The sequence below is a fragment of the Mustelus asterias genome, chromosome 28 (assembly GCF_964213995.1).
Source record: "Mustelus asterias chromosome 28, sMusAst1.hap1.1, whole genome shotgun sequence".
Taxonomy (NCBI): Eukaryota; Metazoa; Chordata; class Chondrichthyes; order Carcharhiniformes; family Triakidae; genus Mustelus; species Mustelus asterias.
The window spans coordinates 23897932-23915529 of record NC_135828.1 but is presented as its reverse complement, the minus strand read 5'-3'; the positions used below and the strand labels follow the sequence as shown (position 1 = coordinate 23915529).

At 50.6% G+C, this 17598-nt stretch overlaps 1 protein-coding gene across 4 annotated transcripts in view; it reads right to left on the bottom strand.

Moving 5' to 3' along the window:
* Positions 1–10779: 10779 nt before the first annotated feature.
* washc2c (WASH complex subunit 2C) overlaps positions 10780–17598 on the bottom strand; it is a 59479-nt gene continuing 52660 nt past the window's right edge. For 3 of the 4 annotated variants that reach the window (XM_078199702.1, XM_078199703.1, XM_078199704.1), the window contains 4 exons: positions 16187–16396; positions 14240–14785; positions 12865–13036; positions 10780–11928 (listed from right to left, as the gene is read on the bottom strand). In XM_078199702.1, coding sequence (XP_078055828.1) covers positions 11777–11928; positions 12865–13036; positions 14240–14785; positions 16187–16396 — 1080 coding nt within the window. In that variant the 3' untranslated portion in view covers positions 10780–11776. The remainder of the gene's footprint in view (positions 11929–12864; positions 13037–14239; positions 14786–16186; positions 16397–17598) is intronic. The other variant, XM_078199705.1, reaches the window with a different exon arrangement.

Sequence of the window (17598 nt, the reverse complement as noted above, 5' to 3'; positions counted from 1 at the left end):
TGGAAAAGTTAGCATGCAGGTACAGCAAGTGATTCAGAAAACAAATGGAATCATGGTGTTTACTGCAAGGGGGATGGAATATAAAAGCAGGAATGTTTTGCTACAGTTGTACAGGGCCTTGGTGAGACCTTGTCTGGAGTATCATAGAATCCCTACAGTGCAGAAGGAGGCCATTTGGCCCACTGAGTCTACACCAACAACAATCCCACCCAGGCCCTATCCCTGAAACCCCACGTATTTACCCGAGCTAGTTCCCCTGACACGAAGGGGCAATTTAGCATGGCCAATCAACCTAAACTACACAACTTTGGACTGTGGGAGGAAACCGGAGCACCCGGAGGAAACCCACGCAGACACTGAGGGAATGGGCAAACTCCACACAGACAGCGACCCAAAGCCAGAAACGAACCTGGGCCCCTGGCATTGTGAGGCAGCAGTGCCAACCACTGTGCCATCCTGTATTGTGTGCATTTTTGGTCTCCTTATTTATTAAAGGATTTAAACGCACTTGAAGCAGTTCAGAGAGGGTTCACTTGACAGAAACCTGTGGTGGGGGAGAAAGTTATCTTGAGGACAGATTGGGCCTGTATCCATTCGAGTTTAGAAGCAATGAGAGGTGATCTTATTGAAACGTACAATATCATGAGGGGACTTGACAGGGTGGATACTGAGAGGATGTTTCCCCTTGTGTGGGAGAGACTAGAACAGGGGCACACAGTCTAAAAACAAGGCGTCTCCTATTAAAGAGAGAGATGAGGAAAATTGTTGCCTCTCAGAGTGTTGAAATATTCTGAATATTTTTAAGGCAGAGGTAGACAGATTCTTAACTAACAAAGGAGTCAAATGTTATTGGGATAGGCAGAATGAGGCCACCAGCAAATCATCCATGATTTTATTGAACAGCAGATTAGCATCAAGGGGCCGAATGGACAACTCTTGCTCCTAATTAGAGTTATAGAGTTACAGAAGTTTACAGCATGGAAACAGGCCCTTCGGCCCAACTTGTCTATGCTGGCCAGTGTTTACCATTAAGCTAGTCCTAATTGCCCGCATTTGGCCCATATCCCTCTCTACCCATCGTACCCATATAACTATCTAAATGCTTTTTAAAAAAGATAAAATTGTACCTGCCTCTACTACTACCTCTGGCAACTTGTTCCAGACACACCACCCAGTGCGTGAAAAAAATGCCCCTCTGGACACTTTTGTATTTCTCCCCTCTCACCTTAAACCTATGCCCTCTAGTTTTAGACTCCCCTACATTTGGGAAAAGATATCGACTATTTACCTTGTCTATGCCCCTCATTATTTTATAGACCTCTATAAGGTCACCTCTCAGCCTCCTACGCTCCAGAGAAAAAAGTCCCAGTCTATCCAGCCTCTCCTTATAACTCAATCCATCAAGTCCCGGTAGCATCCTAGTAAATCTTTTCTGCACTCTTTCTAGTTTAATAATATCCTTTCTACAATAGGGTGACCAGAATTACACACAGTATTCCAAGCGTGGCCTTACCAATGTCTTGTACAACTTCAACAAGACGTTCCAACTCCTGTATTCAATGTTCTGACCGATGAAACCAAGCATGCCGAATGCCTTCTTCACCACTCTGTCCACCTGTGACTCCACTTTCAAGGAGCTATGAACATGTACCCCTACATCTCTCTGTTCTGTAACTCTCCCCAACGCCCTACCATTAACTGAGTAAGTCCTGCCCTGGTTCAATCTACCAAAATGCATCACCTCGCATTCGTCTAAATTAAACTCCATCTGCCATTCGTCAGCCCACTGGCCCAATTGTTCCAAGATCCCGTTGCAATTGGAGATAACTTTCTTCACTGTCCAGTATGCCACCAATCTTGGTGTCATCTACAAACTTACTAACCATGCCCCCTATATTCTCATCCAAGTCATTAATATAAATGACAAATAACAGTGGACCCAGCACTGATCCCTGAGGCACACCGCTGGTCACAGGCCTCCAGTTTGAAAAACAACTCTCTACAACCACCTTCTGGCTTCTGTCAAGAAGCCAATTTTGTATCCATTTAGATACCTCACCCTGGATCCCGTGAGATTTAACCTTATGGAACAACCTACCATGCGGTACCTTGTCAAAGGCCTCATCTATCCTTGCCTTAAAAACATTCAATGAGGTAGCCTCAACTGCTTCACTGGGCAGGGAATTCCACAGATTCACAACCCTTTGTGTGAAGAAGTTCCTCCTCAGCTCAGTCCTAAAGCTGCTTCCCCTTATTTTGAGGCTATGCCCCCTAGTTCTAGTTTCACCTGCCAGTGGAAACAACTTCCCTGCTTCTGTCTTATCTATTCCCTTCATAATCTTATATGTTTCTTCAAGATCTCCCCTCACCCTTCTGAATTCCAATGAGTATAGGCCCAGTCTACTCAGTCTCTCCTCATAAGCCAACCCTCTCAACTCCGGAATCAACCTAGTGAATCTCCTCTGCACCCCCTCCAGTGCCAGTATATCCTTTCTCAAGTAAGGAGACCAAAACTGTACACAGTACTCCAGGTGTGGCCTCACCGGCACCTTATACAGCTGCAACATAATCTCGCTGTTTTTAAACTCTGTTATGGTGAAATTAAAATGATGGACACAAAATGGTTACCTGGCACACAAAATGGACTCTGGGACGGGACATTAAAAGGCACTGACTTTGGGCACAGACAGTTAGACAGAGTTAAAACCTGCAGTATCTGAATTGCTGCAGGAAACTGGTCAGACCTGGGGCACCTTCAGACTTAAGATAAGAGCAGACCCAGAACAATGAGTTTGATAACAAGATCGGCCACTGATGGGGACATAAATACATAAATGTATATATCAAAACCAGTCATTGATAGAGGACATAACTGCATAAATGTACCCATTCTATGTATGATGTGTTAACTGTCCATATCCGTACCTGTCTGCTTGTAACGATGTGTTAACGGCTAATGTCCGTACTGCCTATTGTCTAAAACGTATAAGAGATGCTCAACTACCATTGTGTAGTTGAGAAGGTAGCTGCCAAGTACTGCGGAGTACCAGCGCTTCTCCCAAAGCTTTGTCCGAAATAAAACTGTTTTGTTGAACCTCCAAGTCTGACTCCAAAGTGGTAAATTTCCCACAACTCCATCCCTCGAGCAATGAAGGACAAAATTCCATTTGCCTTCTTAATTACCTGCTGCACCTGCAAACCAACTCCTTGAGATTCCTACATAAGGACACCCAGGTCCCTCTGCACAGCAGCATGCTGCAATTTTTTTACCTCCGGTTTCCTCCCACAGTCCGGATATGTATACGTTAAGTGGATTGGCTATGCTAAATTGCCCCTTGGTGTCCCAAGATGTGTAGGTTAGGTGGATTGGCCATGCTAAATTGCCCGTTAGCATTCAAAGGTGTGCAGGTTAGGTGGATTGGCTATGCTAAATTGCCCATTAGTGTCCCAAGATGTGGTTAGGTGGATTGGCCATGCTAAATTGTCTATTAGCGGGCAATCAGGGGGACCAGCAGGGTAAATACATGGGGTTACTGGGATAGGTCCTGGGTGAAATTGTTGTCAGTGCAGGCTTGATGGGCTGAATGGCCTCCTTCTGCAGTGGAGGGATTTTACGAATTCTATGAGTTCTAAGGACTACTCAAATCTCAAATGCAGCCATTAGGAGCCTTGCCAAATAAAGTGAAGCCTCCTTTGAAAATTATCAGGAGACTGTCCCAGAGGAGGCCTTTAAATCGATTGGGCGCCACATCAAAAGTGTAAAATGGTTTTAGCAGTGGTTGAGGAACTCTCAAGAACGATCGACCATGATAAGCCGATGAATATTTCATAACGCTTCTCTCCCACACTGCTATCACATTTTCAGATCAATTAAGTGGGTCAAACAGACTGGAGTCAGAACTCTTGCAGTTACTAGATTTGTGTGCAACTCCCTTTGTGAATTTGGGAAACAAATTGCTTCTAAATCGGTGGGGGGGGGAGAAAGAGGGGAATGGTGCAGGTTAAATGCAGAGAAATTAATCCCTCCTGGTGGGGAAATCCAGAACAAAAAATAGAGTTTAGTCATTTATTTTGGAGTGAAATTGGGAAGCACTTTTCCATACAAAGGATAATTGGAAACGTGGAATTCCCGTCCCCAAGACGGCTGGATGGTAGATCCATTGGGATAGTCAATAAGGTAGATCCATTTTTTGGGGGTATGGATATCAAGGAACATGGATCAAAGACCGATAGATGGATTCAAGATACAGATCAACTATCATCCAATTGAATAAAGGAACAGGTTTGATGGGCTGAATGGTCTCCCACCTGGTCCAACAAATCCACCCTGCCCCACAAAAAGCACAGAATTCTCTTAAAAACTAATGTTGGAAATTGTAGAGAAGGAAACTTTCTATCCACCATTTTAATTCTGAATAGGTCCATCACACTCTCATTTCTAATACCCAAGTTTTATTATTTCCACCTTCCCCAGACTTTCGCCACCACCATATCTACCCCCCATCCACAAAGCTTCACAGCTCCAGGGTCCCGGGTTCGATTCCCGGCTCGGGTCACTGTCTGTGTGGAGTTTGCACATTCTCCTCGTGTCTGCGTGGGTTTCCTCCGGGTGCTCCGGTTTCCTCCCACAGTCCAAAGATGTGCGGGTTAGGTTGATTGGCCAGGTTAAAAATTGCCCCTTAGAGTCCTGAGATGCGTAGGTTAGAGGGATTAGCGGGTAAAATATGTGGGGGTAGGGCCTGGGTGGGATTGTGGTCGGAGCAGACTTGATGGGCCGAATGGCCTCCTTCTGCACTGTAGGGATTCTATGATTCTATGAAAACACCCTCAACATCCTAACTCAAACCCTCCTCGTTGTTTGCCTTGTGCTACTGCTCATGAACCCCTTGGCTTGCTGGTGACAAGGTTCTTGACAACATTTCCCCCAATACTGGCATCCGAGTCATAAATAAAAACAGTAAAGTTGCTAAAGTCCAAAAATCAACCTCTGCGAGGTACCACCAGCAGCGTGTCACCTAATTTATAGACAACTTCCTATGCAGGGGCCTGTTCTTAATCCATTGAGTGGGATACCATTCATTCTCAAGCTCCATCTTGTGGAGTGTTTTCTTACATAGGAAGTATACATAGAAACTAGAAGGAGTAGGCCAGTCAGCTCTTCGAGCCTGCTCTGCCATTAGAATCATAGAACCCTACAGTGCAGAGAGAGGCCATTCGGCCCATCGAGTCTGCACCGACCACAATCCCACCCACACCCTACCCCCATAGCCCTACATATTTTACCCGCTAATCCCTCTAATCTACGCATCCCAGGACACTAAGGGGCAATTTAGCATGGCCAATCAACCTAACCCACACATCTTTGGACTGTGGGAGGAAACCGGAGCACCCGGAGGAAACCCACACAGACACGGGGAGAATGTGCAAACTCCACACAGACAGTGGCCCGAGCAGGGAATCGAACCCAGGTCCCTGGAGCTGTGAAGCAGCAGTGCTAACCACTGTGCTACCGTGCCGCCCACGGTATCATGGCTGATCATCAAATTCAATACTCTGATCCCACCTTCCCTCCCCATACCCCTTGACCTTTTAACCCCAAGAGCCACATCTAATTCCTTCTTGAAATTAGACAACGTTTGGGTCTCAACTACTTTCTGTGGTAGAGAATTCCATATTGATGGGCCTTATCAATAGTTTATCTGGGCCAGAAAACTACGTCCATTTGCTCATCCACCTGATGACTTCAAGAAAAAGAAATTTGTAGGGCAGAACTTTCTTTTCTGGAACTGTGCTGTTATTCCCCTGAGAGGCTCTGTCCGTCTACCTGGTTTAATAAGGAACCCTTAGCTATACTGAACAGAAGCTATGCTAATGGCCCTACCATTAACCGGCTTTATTTCATTACTCACCACTCTACTGCTTTTAGGTGGTCTTCTTGACAGAATCATTAACATAGCTCCCCAATTACACTGCGGGTTTCTTAAATTCATTCATGGGATGTGGGCGTCGCTGGCTGGTCAGCATTTGTTGCCCATCCCTAATTGCCCTTGAACCGAGTGTCTTGCTCAGCCATTTGGTCAATGGTCAGCACTGCTGCCTCCCAGCACCAAGGACCCGGGTTCGATTCCCGGCTTGGGTCACTGTCTCTGCAGAGTCTGCACGTTCTCCCCGTGTCTGCGCGGGTTTCCTCCGGGTGCTCCGGTTTCCTCCCACAGTCCAAAGACGTGTGGGCTCAGGTTGATTGGCCGTGCTAAATTGCCCCTTAGTGTCAGGGGGATTGGCAGGGTAAATGCATGGGATTACGGGGATAGGGGCTGGGTGGGATTGTGGTCGGTGCCGACTCGATGGGCCGAATGGCCTCCTTCTGCGCTGTAGGGATTCTAAATCTAAATTTCAGAGGGCAGTTAAGAGCCAACCACATTGCTGTGGATCTGGAGTCACATGTAGACCAGACCAGGCAAGGACGGCAGATTCCCTTCCCGAAAGGGCATTAGTGAACCAAGTGGGTTTTATCGACAATGGTTTTATGGTCGTCATTAAACTTTTATTGAATTCAAATTCGGAGCAGGCTCGAGAGGCAAGATGGCCGACTCCTGCTCCGAGTCCTTATGTCCACGGGGCAGAGGGTTCCATTTCCTGACCAAACGGTCCTCATCCAGCAGAAGGTTAATGGGCAGGAATCCGGTGAGGGAGCTCTGATCAAGATTTAGTGCAGCACAGACAGAGGACTGAACTAGACATTTCTGCATCTGAGACACTGGTCTAGACCACATGATAGACTCACAGAAGTCCACATTCGCAATCAGCAGTGCTTACGATGAAAGGAACACACTTAACCACAATGTTATTCAGAGAATTTCTTCATTGGGTGCAATGCAATACTTTGTGTTAAACAGTCAAAAAAGTTCTTATCTTTCCTCCTCCCCTCATTTCATACAATCATAGAAACCCTACAGTGCAGAAGGAGGCCATTCAGCCCATCGGGTCTGCACCAACAACAATCCCACCCAAGCCCTATTCCCGTAATCCCACATATTTACCCTGCTAATCCCTGACACTAAGGGGCAATTTAGCATGGCTAATCAACCTAATCCGCACATCTTTGGACTGTGGAGGAAACCGGAGCACCCAGAGGAAACCCATGCAGACATGGGGAGAATGTGCAGACCCACACAGACAGTGACCCAAGACAGGGGTTGAACCCGTTCTCTGGTGCTGAGGGCAGCAGTGCTAACCACCGTGCCGCCCACATTTATTCGTCAACAGTGAGTCCTCTTTTCCGAATCTTATGATCTAAAAGTATTCAAAGGATCATCAAAAAAGTCTGCAGTCTTGCGATTGCCGAAGCAGCTGGCCATCTGTCTGCCCATGCACGGCAGATAAATCCCAAAGAAATATAACCCCCAGAGACCAAGTAAACACTGCCTAGAAGATGCAGGACATCACTTATGTTTATTGCAAAGTGTGCAGTTTCATTTTGCCGAGCAATTTAAACTCAAAACTGGATTGAACAGAACCGGAGGTGTGAAGGGAACAGACACAACAGCAGTTGGATGACCTCAACACAATGTTCCCACTAAAAGCCACAAGGTCTATTGGCCTTTGTAAACCTGCAAAGAACTCATTTACGAAGCTGGTTTTCAATTTGAGGAGAAGTATTTACATTATATTGCACTGATCTTGTTAATGCTCCCCGCCTGGAAACCTGTCCGAGAGAGAAATCTCAAACCGGATATCCCAACAATTTACAGGTGAATTTAATAAAATTCAATGAACAAAGATCAGAGACCGGCTTACACGTGAAGTGCTCAAAGCTTAATGTTAAAACCTTGCGTCGTTAGGCAAACTGAATTATTGAGGAAGAATTCACACGATTATAAAAATTGAGGTTGATTAGAACTTGGATGAAAGGTGCCATGATTGAATGATTAAGGAACCAACAATGGTAGGGGTGCGGGGGGGGGGGGGGGGTGCAGAGAGAGAGGGGGGGTGCAGAGAGAGAGAGGGGGGGTGCAGAGAGAGAGAGGGGGGTGCAGAGAGAGAGAGGGGGGTGCAGAGAGAGAGAGGGGGGGTGCAGAGAGAGAGAGGGGGGGTGCAGAGAGAGAGAGGGGGGGTGCAGAGAGAGAGAGGGGGGGTGCAGAGAGAGAGAGGGGGGGTGCAGAGAGAGAGAGGGGGGGTGCAGAGAGAGAGAGGGGGGTGCAGAGAGAGAGAGGGGGGTGCAGAGAGAGAGAGGGGGGGTGCAGAGAGAGAGAGGGGGGGTGCAGAGAGAGAGAGGGGGGGTGCAGAGAGAGAGAGGGGGGGTGCAGAGAGAGAGAGGGGGGGTGCAGAGAGAGAGAGGGGGGGTGCAGAGAGAGAGAGGGGGGTGCAGAGAGAGAGAGGGGGGGTGCAGAGAGAGAGAGGGGGGGTGCAGAGAGAGAGAGGGGGGGTGCAGAGAGAGAGAGGGGGGGTGCAGAGAGAGAGAGGGGGGGTGCAGAGAGAGAGAGGGGGGGTGCAGAGAGAGAGAGGGGGGGTGCAGAGAGAGAGAGGGGGGGTGCAGAGAGAGAGAGGGGGGGTGCAGAGAGAGAGAGGGGGGGTGCAGAGAGAGAGAGGGGGGGTGCAGAGAGAGAGAGGGGGGGTGCAGAGAGAGAGAGGGGGGGTGCAGAGAGAGAGAGGGGGGGTGCAGAGAGAGAGAGGGGGGGTGCAGAGAGAGAGAGGGGGGGTGCAGAGAGAGAGAGGGGGGGTGCAGAGAGAGAGAGGGGGGGTGCAGAGAGAGAGAGGGGGGGTGCAGAGAGAGAGAGGGGGGGTGCAGAGAGAGAGAGGGGGGGTGCAGAGAGAGAGAGGGGGGGTGCAGAGAGAGAGAGGGGGGGTGCAGAGAGAGAGAGGGGGGGTGCAGAGAGAGAGAGGGGGGGTGCAGAGAGAGAGAGGGGGGGTGCAGAGAGAGAGAGGGGGGGTGCAGAGAGAGAGAGGGGGGGTGCAGAGAGAGAGAGGGGGGGTGCAGAGAGAGAGAGGGGGGGTGCAGAGAGAGAGAGGGGGGGTGCAGAGAGAGAGAGGGGGGGTGCAGAGAGAGAGAGGGGGGGTGCAGAGAGAGAGAGGGGGGGTGCAGAGAGAGAGAGGGGGGGTGCAGAGAGAGAGAGGGGGGGTGCAGAGAGAGAGAGGGGGGGTGCAGAGAGAGAGAGGGGGGGTGCAGAGAGAGAGAGGGGGGGTGCAGAGAGAGAGAGGGGGGGTGCAGAGAGAGAGAGGGGGGGTGCAGAGAGAGAGAGGGGGGGTGCAGAGAGAGAGAGGGGGGGTGCAGAGAGAGAGAGGGGGGGTGCAGAGAGAGAGAGGGGGGGTGCAGAGAGAGAGAGGGGGGGTGCAGAGAGAGAGAGGGGGGGTGCAGAGAGAGAGAGGGGGGGTGCAGAGAGAGAGAGGGGGGGTGCAGAGAGAGAGAGGGGGGGTGCAGAGAGAGAGAGGGGGGGTGCAGAGAGAGAGAGGGGGGTGCAGAGAGAGAGAGGGGGGGTGCAGAGAGAGAGAGGGGGGGTGCAGAGAGAGAGAGGGGGGGTGCAGAGAGAGAGAGGGGGGGTGCAGAGAGAGAGAGGGGGGGTGCAGAGAGAGAGAGGGGGGGTGCAGAGAGAGAGAGGGGGGGTGCAGAGAGAGAGAGGGGGGGTGCAGAGAGAGAGAGGGGGGGTGCAGAGAGAGAGAGGGGGGGTGCAGAGAGAGAGAGGGGGGGTGCAGAGAGAGAGAGGGGGGGTGCAGAGAGAGAGAGGGGGGGTGCAGAGAGAGAGAGGGGGGGTGCAGAGAGAGAGAGGGGGGGTGCAGAGAGAGAGAGGGGGGGTGCAGAGAGAGAGAGGGGGGGTGCAGAGAGAGAGAGGGGGGGTGCAGAGAGAGAGAGGGGGGGTGCAGAGAGAGAGAGGGGGGGTGCAGAGAGAGAGAGGGGGGGTGCAGAGAGAGAGAGGGGGGGTGCAGAGAGAGAGAGGGGGGGTGCAGAGAGAGAGAGGGGGGGTGCAGAGAGAGAGAGGGGGGGTGCAGAGAGAGAGAGGGGGGGTGCAGAGAGAGAGAGGGGGGGTGCAGAGAGAGAGAGGGGGGGTGCAGAGAGAGAGAGGGGGGGTGCAGAGAGAGAGAGGGGGGTGCAGAGAGAGAGAGGGGGGGTGCAGAGAGAGAGAGGGGGGTGCAGAGAGAGAGAGGGGGGTGCAGAGAGAGAGAGGGGGGTGCAGAGAGAGAGAGGGGGGTGCAGAGAGAGAGAGGGGGGTGCAGAGAGAGAGAGGGGGGTGCAGAGAGAGAGAGGGGGGTGCAGAGAGAGAGAGGGGGGTGCAGAGAGAGAGAGGGGGGTGCAGAGAGAGAGAGGGGGGTGCAGAGAGAGAGAGAGGGGGTGCAGAGAGAGAGAGGGGGGTGCAGAGAGAGAGAGGGGGGTGCAGAGAGAGAGAGGGGGGTGCAGAGAGAGAGAGGGGGGGTGCAGAGAGAGAGAGGGGGGGTGCAGAGAGAGAGAGGGGGGGTGCAGAGAGAGAGAGGGGGGGTGCAGAGAGAGAGAGGGGGGGTGCAGAGAGAGAGAGGGGGGTGCAGAGAGAGAGAGGGGGGTGCAGAGAGAGAGAGGGGGGGTGCAGAGAGAGAGAGGGGGGGTGCAGAGAGAGAGAGGGGGGTGCAGAGAGAGAGAGGGGGGTGCAGAGAGAGAGAGGGGGGTGCAGAGAGAGAGAGGGGGGTGCAGAGAGAGAGAAGGGGGGTGCAGAGAGAGAGAGGGGGGTGCAGAGAGAGAGAGGGGGGGTGCAGAGAGAGAGAGGGGGGTGCAGAGAGAGAGAGGGGGGTGCAGAGAGAGAGAGAGGGGGTGCAGAGAGAGAGAGAGGGGGTGCAGAGAGAGAGAGAGGGGGTGCAGAGAGAGAGAGAGGGGGTGCAGAGAGAGAGAGAGGGGGTGCAGAGAGAGAGAGAGGGGGTGCAGAGAGAGAGAGAGGGGGTGCAGAGAGAGAGAGAGGGGGTGCAGAGAGAGAGAGAGGGGGTGCAGAGAGAGAGAGGGGGTGCAGAGAGAGAGAGGGGGTGCAGAGAGAGAGAGGGGGGTGCAGAGAGAGAGAGAGGGGGTGCAGAGAGAGAGAGAGAGGGGGTGCAGAGAGAGAGAGAGAGGGGGTGCAGAGAGAGAGAGAGGGGGTGCAGAGAGAGAGAGAGGGGGTGCAGAGAGAGAGAGAGGGGGTGCAGAGAGAGAGAGAGGGGGTGCAGAGAGAGAGAGAGGGGGTGCAGAGAGAGAGAGAGGGGGTGCAGAGAGAGAGAGAGGGGGTGCAGAGAGAGAGAGAGGGGGTGCAGAGAGAGAGAGAGGGGGTGCAGAGAGAGAGAGAGGGGGTGCAGAGAGAGAGAGAGGGGGTGCAGAGAGAGAGAGAGGGGGTGCAGAGAGAGAGAGAGGGGGTGCAGAGAGAGAGAGAGGGGGTGCAGAGAGAGAGAGAGGGGTGCAGAGAGAGAGAGAGGGGGTGCAGAGAGAGAGAGAGGGGGTGCAGAGAGAGAGAGAGAGAGAGGGGGTGCAGAGAAAAAGGGAGCACACCACAGATTCAGAGAACACAGCAAATGAGAGTGGAATGTTCAGAACTACTGTGAACGTATCATATCTTAAAAGTAAAAGATAGTTGCGCCCACACTGCCTCTTCCACTGAAGTACCCAAGTCCACATTAGCTATCAGTAGTGCTTACAATTAGCGTGCTTGTTGATGGTTTCGCCAAAGTATTATTCAGACCAAGTATTTGTTCATTTGGTGCAATGCAATGCTTCCTGTGTCAAACAGTAAAACACACACATTCTCTGTCTTCCCCCGCACTCTGCTTCCTATGACAACGCTCTTCACCAAATCTATGGGCCAAAAGCGTTCAAAGGATCATCAAAAATGTCCACCGTTTTGCTATCCGGTGTGCTGGCTGGAACAGCAGCCTGCTTCGACCTGCTCTTGGGTTTGGATTGCTTCTTGCTACTTGTCGAGGACTTGGCAGGAGCAAAGATATCGTCTGGAAGACAGAGTCAGAGCAGGTTAGATAAAACACACAAGAACACGTCAACCGGCACGGTGGCACAGTGGTTAGCACGGCTGCCTCACAGCGCCAGGGACCCGGATTCAATTCCAGCCTCGGGTCACTGTCTGTGTGGAGTTGGCACATTCCCCCAGTGTCTGCGTGGGTTTCCTCCGGGTGCTCCGGTTTCCTCCCACAGTCCAAAGATGTGTGGGTTAGGTGGATTGGCTGCTAAATTGCCCCTTAGTGTCAGGGGAACTAGCTGGGGTAAATGCATGGGATTATGGGGATAGGGCCTGGGTGGGATTGTGGTCGGTGCAGACCCGAATGGCCTCCTTCTGCCCTGTAGGATTCTATGAAATGGCCTAGCAAGCCACCAAGTTCAAGGGGCAATTAGGGATGGACAACACATGCTGGCCCAGGCAGTGACACTCACATGAAAGAATTTTTAAAAAATACAGGTGGTGTGTTGTGATGAGTGGGAAGAGTTCCTACAGGGCTGGTTTGATGGGCATAGACCCAGGCAAGGACGGCAGATTTCCCTCCCTAAGGGACATCAGTGAACCAGATGGGGTTTTATACGACAGTCAGTTCCACAGTCACCATTACTAAGACTGGCTTTCAATTCCAGATTTGATTAATTTAAATTCCACTAGCTGCCATGGTGGGATTTGAACTCACATCACCCGGAGCATTTGCCTGGGCCTCTGGATGAGTAGTCCAGTGATGTGCCACCATTTCCCCAAATATAGCATCGTTAAATGCAACAGGACATCCCAAGGGGCTTCACAGGAACATTAACACTGAGCCACGAGGACAGATGGCCAAAAGATGGGTAAAAAGGGTAGGCTTTTAAGGAGCGTCTTAAAAGGGGGAGAGAGGCAGGGGGGTTCAGGGAGGGAATTCCAGAGTTTCCCGTCATATATTACATACCCATGTCATCATCAAATATAGACTTGGTCTCCACTTTCTTCCTGCTCTTCTCCTTCGGAGCCACTTTTAAATCAGCAAATATGTCGACATGATCACTGAAGAGGTCAACACCAACACTCCCCTCGCTGCTCTTCTTGGTCAAGGTAACAGATTCCGTGGAAAACAAATCGTCCTGGAAAAGAATAGGTTCGGCAGGCAATCACTTGAAAGACTCTCCTGAAAAACAGGGCAGCATTTACCCAGACCCAGCTCCCCGCATACTGCAGAATATCACAAGTATTCTGACCAATCCAATTCTGGGGCCGGGGGGGGGGGGGGGGGGCAGCGCTATATGACAACTTACGACTTGGACTAACTAATTTCATAGAACCCCCACAGTGCAGAAGAGGCCATTCGGCCCATCGAGTCTGCACCGACTCTGACAGAGCATCTTACCCAGGCCCCACTCCCCCCGCCGCTGTATCCCTGTAACTCCACGCATTTAACATGGATAATCCATCTAACCTACACATCTTGGGACACTAAGGGGCAATTTATCATGGCCAATCCACCTAATCTACACATCTTTGGACTGTGGGAGGAAACCGGAGCATCCGGAGGAAACCCACGCAGACACGGAGAGAACGTGCAAACTCCACACACTCACCCCAGGCCGGAATTGAATCCAGGTCCCTGGGGCTGAGAGGCAGCCACTGTGCCGTGCCACTAATTTCACTCATGTTCACCAACTAACTAGTGCATCCTCCATGGCATCTCCACCAGAGAGAGTGTGCTGACCAACCAATCACCATTCTCCTCCCATGCAGTATAAATTGTTGTTTGCTTTATGTTTGGTATTCTTGCAAACTGTCCTGGTGAGTGCAGGACAAAAAGTTTCAACACCATGCATCCTTTTGCAGCAATTTTCTGGTTGAACCCAGCGTCTAAAAATTCAAACCCCCTGCCCCGGTCCTAAAAGAAGGGTCTCCTCAGTGCCGGTATTGGAATGAGCTCCACTGTGAACCTCAGTCCAATGACATGACATGGGGATGTGGCCTGGCTACAATCACATCTTTATTGCTTTCAGCCAGGGTTGTTGACCGGTGATCCATATTTGGAGGTTACAGGGAAGCCTATGGAAAAGGCCAGGCATTGGATTAGGCTCTCACAGCAGAAGCCGGCAATACACCATCGAGATGGGAAATGGACACTTGGCCGAGAAGCTTCCAGCTCTTCAGGAACCCTAGGCAACCTGGCCTACACTATTCAGATAAGGACAGGGAGAAAGGGAGAAAAAAAGCTAATAAAAAGTTAACAGAAAAGGACTTCTAGTGCTACCCAATGCTAGAAATGAAGGTTCCACCAAGCATTTACTTGAAATCAATATAATGATTACCTCAAAGATATCCAATGTTTTTGAACTCTTTTGTGTTGTTGGTTTAGTTTTCCCTGATTTTGGTATCCCAAAGAGATCATCACCACCTTCCTCCTCCAAGAAAGCTGCTACTTTGGGTTTCTTCACAGTCCGTTTACCGGACTGGAACAGATCATCTTCGCTCGGTGCAAATATCGATAGGCCTGGGTCGTCCTTGGGCAGGAGGTCACCCCGCGCTCCGGGAGCCAGCTCCGGCACCAAACTCGCTTTGAACAGGTTGTCCGAACTGAAGAGGTCGGAATGTACTGGCAATTTTGCGATGGCGGCAGGGGGAGGGCCAGCATCGCCACCCGGTGAAGGCTCAGGCGGCAGTGCCCACTTTGCCACCAGCGTCTCATCCGGACTCGGTTTTCGGATCAGGGCTGTCGGCGAAAGGTCGGCAACGCCGCTCGCGCCATCGACCTCTGAACTCTGGTCCAAGTCTTCTATCTCATCAGACTGCTGAGCTGCCAGTCTCCGTGCCCCCCGGGTTGGCGGTCGACGTTTCTGACCCACTCTTGCACGGCTCTACAAGAAAACAGGATAGGTTTCAATAATCTTGAGGGAAAGGCCTTGCTGGATCCTTATAAATAGCCGCTACGCATGTGAACTGCCTCACCCATCAGTCTATCAGACGATGAGAATCCAGTTCCAAAAACTCCTTTTAAGGCAAGAACAGATACATTTTTGAACAGTAAAGGAATTAAGGGTTATGGTGAGCGGGCGGGTAAGTGGAGCTGAGTCCACGAAAAGATCAGCCATGATCTTATTGAATGGCGGAGCAGGCTCGAGGGGCCAGATGGCCTACTCCTGCTCCTAGTTCTTATGTTCTTATGCTCCTCATATTCCACGATCCATAACCACCACCTCCCACTCACTTTGTTTTTTCACTCGGCTAATCACCAACTCAACGAGATGTGAGTGATGATAGCAATATATATCTCGTATTTTTATGTTTAAAGGGAATGTTTAAAAATTCAGCTTTATGCTACAGGTAGTCAGTATGTCTGGAGGGAATGTAGCTCAGATATTGGTAGAGCAGGATAATTTTAACCTTGCAATTGTTTCTTAAGTAGAGTTGATGGACTTTTGTTTACTTAAGTTCCCCTGAGATTTCTGATTAGAGTAATCAACAGCATCATGTGATGATGTGATTTATGTGCAGTGTTGGGTCTGTCGCAGAGAGAAAAGGTTTTTGCAGGAAGCAGCTTAGTTTGCAGCTGAAACCTAGTTGAAGTTAGAAGGATTTTGCGGGCTTCTGAAACTCATTTTCTCTCTAAAAGCTTCAAAACCATCTACACTCCTGGTAGGAAGTGTATTTATGGTTGCTAACTGTATTTAAAGTGGCATTTAAGTCTGTGAGAGAAATGTTGCTTATTTGGAATTGAAAGAGTGATAAGTTAGAAATTAAATTTGTTTCCTTTTCATTTTTAAATATTGTTCAACTGTTAAACTTTAACTATTATTTATCAGTCACAAGTAGACTTACATTAACACTGCAATGAAGTTACTGTGAAAATCCCCTAGTCGCCACACTCCGGCACCTGTTCGGGTACACTGAGGGAGAATTTAGCACGGCCAATGCACCTAACCAACACTTCTTTCGGAGGAAACTGGAGCATCCAGAGGAAACCCACGGAGACATGGGGAGAACGTGCAGACTCCACACAGACAATTCACCCAAGCCGGGAATCGAACCCGGGCTCCTGGCGCTGTGAGGCAGCAGTGCTAACCACTGTGCCACCGTGCTGCCCATAACTTCAGAAAGCTGTCAAGGAATTACATCCGAACAAATTGTGCATCTTTACTAGAACTGAATCGAACGCCTTGGCGCCTCTCTCAGCATTTGATCAAGTTACAATTTCCGTTCGCACTTCTGCTCGTGGTGAGACAATTGGAACAAAACGCTCACCCGTTGCCGCATCTTACCTTGTTAACACTGGGCAGCGTGTCCACCTGCATCGGCCGGTCGAAGCTCACACTGGCGCTCTCGTCCACAGCTGGTCCTGAAGCTGACGGTATGACCTCGCGGGAAGACAAACCAGGTGGAGAGGAGGGTGATGCTGACCCAGGCGTAACCACAACAGCTTTGGGTGAGGCTCCAGGGAGAAGGCTCGCTGGATTAATGGCCAAATTTGCCTAGAGAGGAGGGGAAAATTCAGGAATGTTGGGCATAGCCAGATATGAACTTACAAAACCGAGCCAGAATAGAGAAGTGAACAAGAGAAAAGGAGATAAGCATCTGCACGCCGTTATTGTTGCATAGTTCAAAGCTGCCTGAAGTCTTGTTAGTGTTTAAGCAGTAAAGATTTGACAGCTGGTATTCAGTAACAGATCCACAAGGAACTGCTTATAAAACCCGCTGCACACCAACTCGGAAGCATGCAGGTATATTCAACTGTAAGGGGTTTTACAAAGTTCAGTGTTTGTTGCTGCAGTTAACTAGCAGAGAAAATGTAACGCACGGAGCAGTAAAGGCCGCAGAGGAGGAGAAACTGTCAAGTCACAAATCTGCTGCCTTCAGACTAATCCCTGGTGCTCAGAGACTGTGCATGGCAACTGTCATCCAATCCAAAGCTGGCTTCCTCATCGCGATGAATGCTAACTAAACAACGGCCACTCGTGGGTCAGGACGAGGCCAACACCAGTTCACCGATATCGGTACCTGGATTCTGTGCCACTCTCTCCAGCTGGCAAAGGCACCACCTAGTGTAGAACTAAACCGCACAGGCTAGGAGATTCCTGACCCAAATCCCAATCTGTGGCGAAAGAGTTGGGTTCAGCCACAGCAAGGGGGAGGCAAATCAATTGGTGCCTCCATCAGAAAGTGCACGCAGGTTGTCTGGGGAAGAATGGGACTTGGATTTATGTCACATTATCAGAAACCCCCACAGCTTGCCTCCTGGACTTGCGGGCTATCCTGTCTGGAGACAATACACATCTCTTTAACCTGTGCTTGATGCTCCCTCCACCCACATTGTCTGTACCTTTAAGATCTGGTTGGCTGTAGGGATTCGCATTCTAATCAGTATTCTGTAACTTGATTTTGTGTCTCTGTGCCCTGTTTGAGAGCAGATTTCCACTCCATCTGACGAAGGAGCAGCGCTCCGAAAGCTAATGGTATTTGCTACCAAATAAACCTGTTGGACTTTAACCTGGTGTTGTTAAAACTCTTACTGTGTTCACCCCAGTCCAACGCCGGCATCTCCACATCAAGAATGGGATCGACAGTCAAACAAACAATCTGACACCATCTCGGGTGGGATATCAGAGCAGCCATTAAGCGGCACCCCAACAGCTTTGGAAAGGCTGACATTTAAAAAACACAAACCCTCAAACGA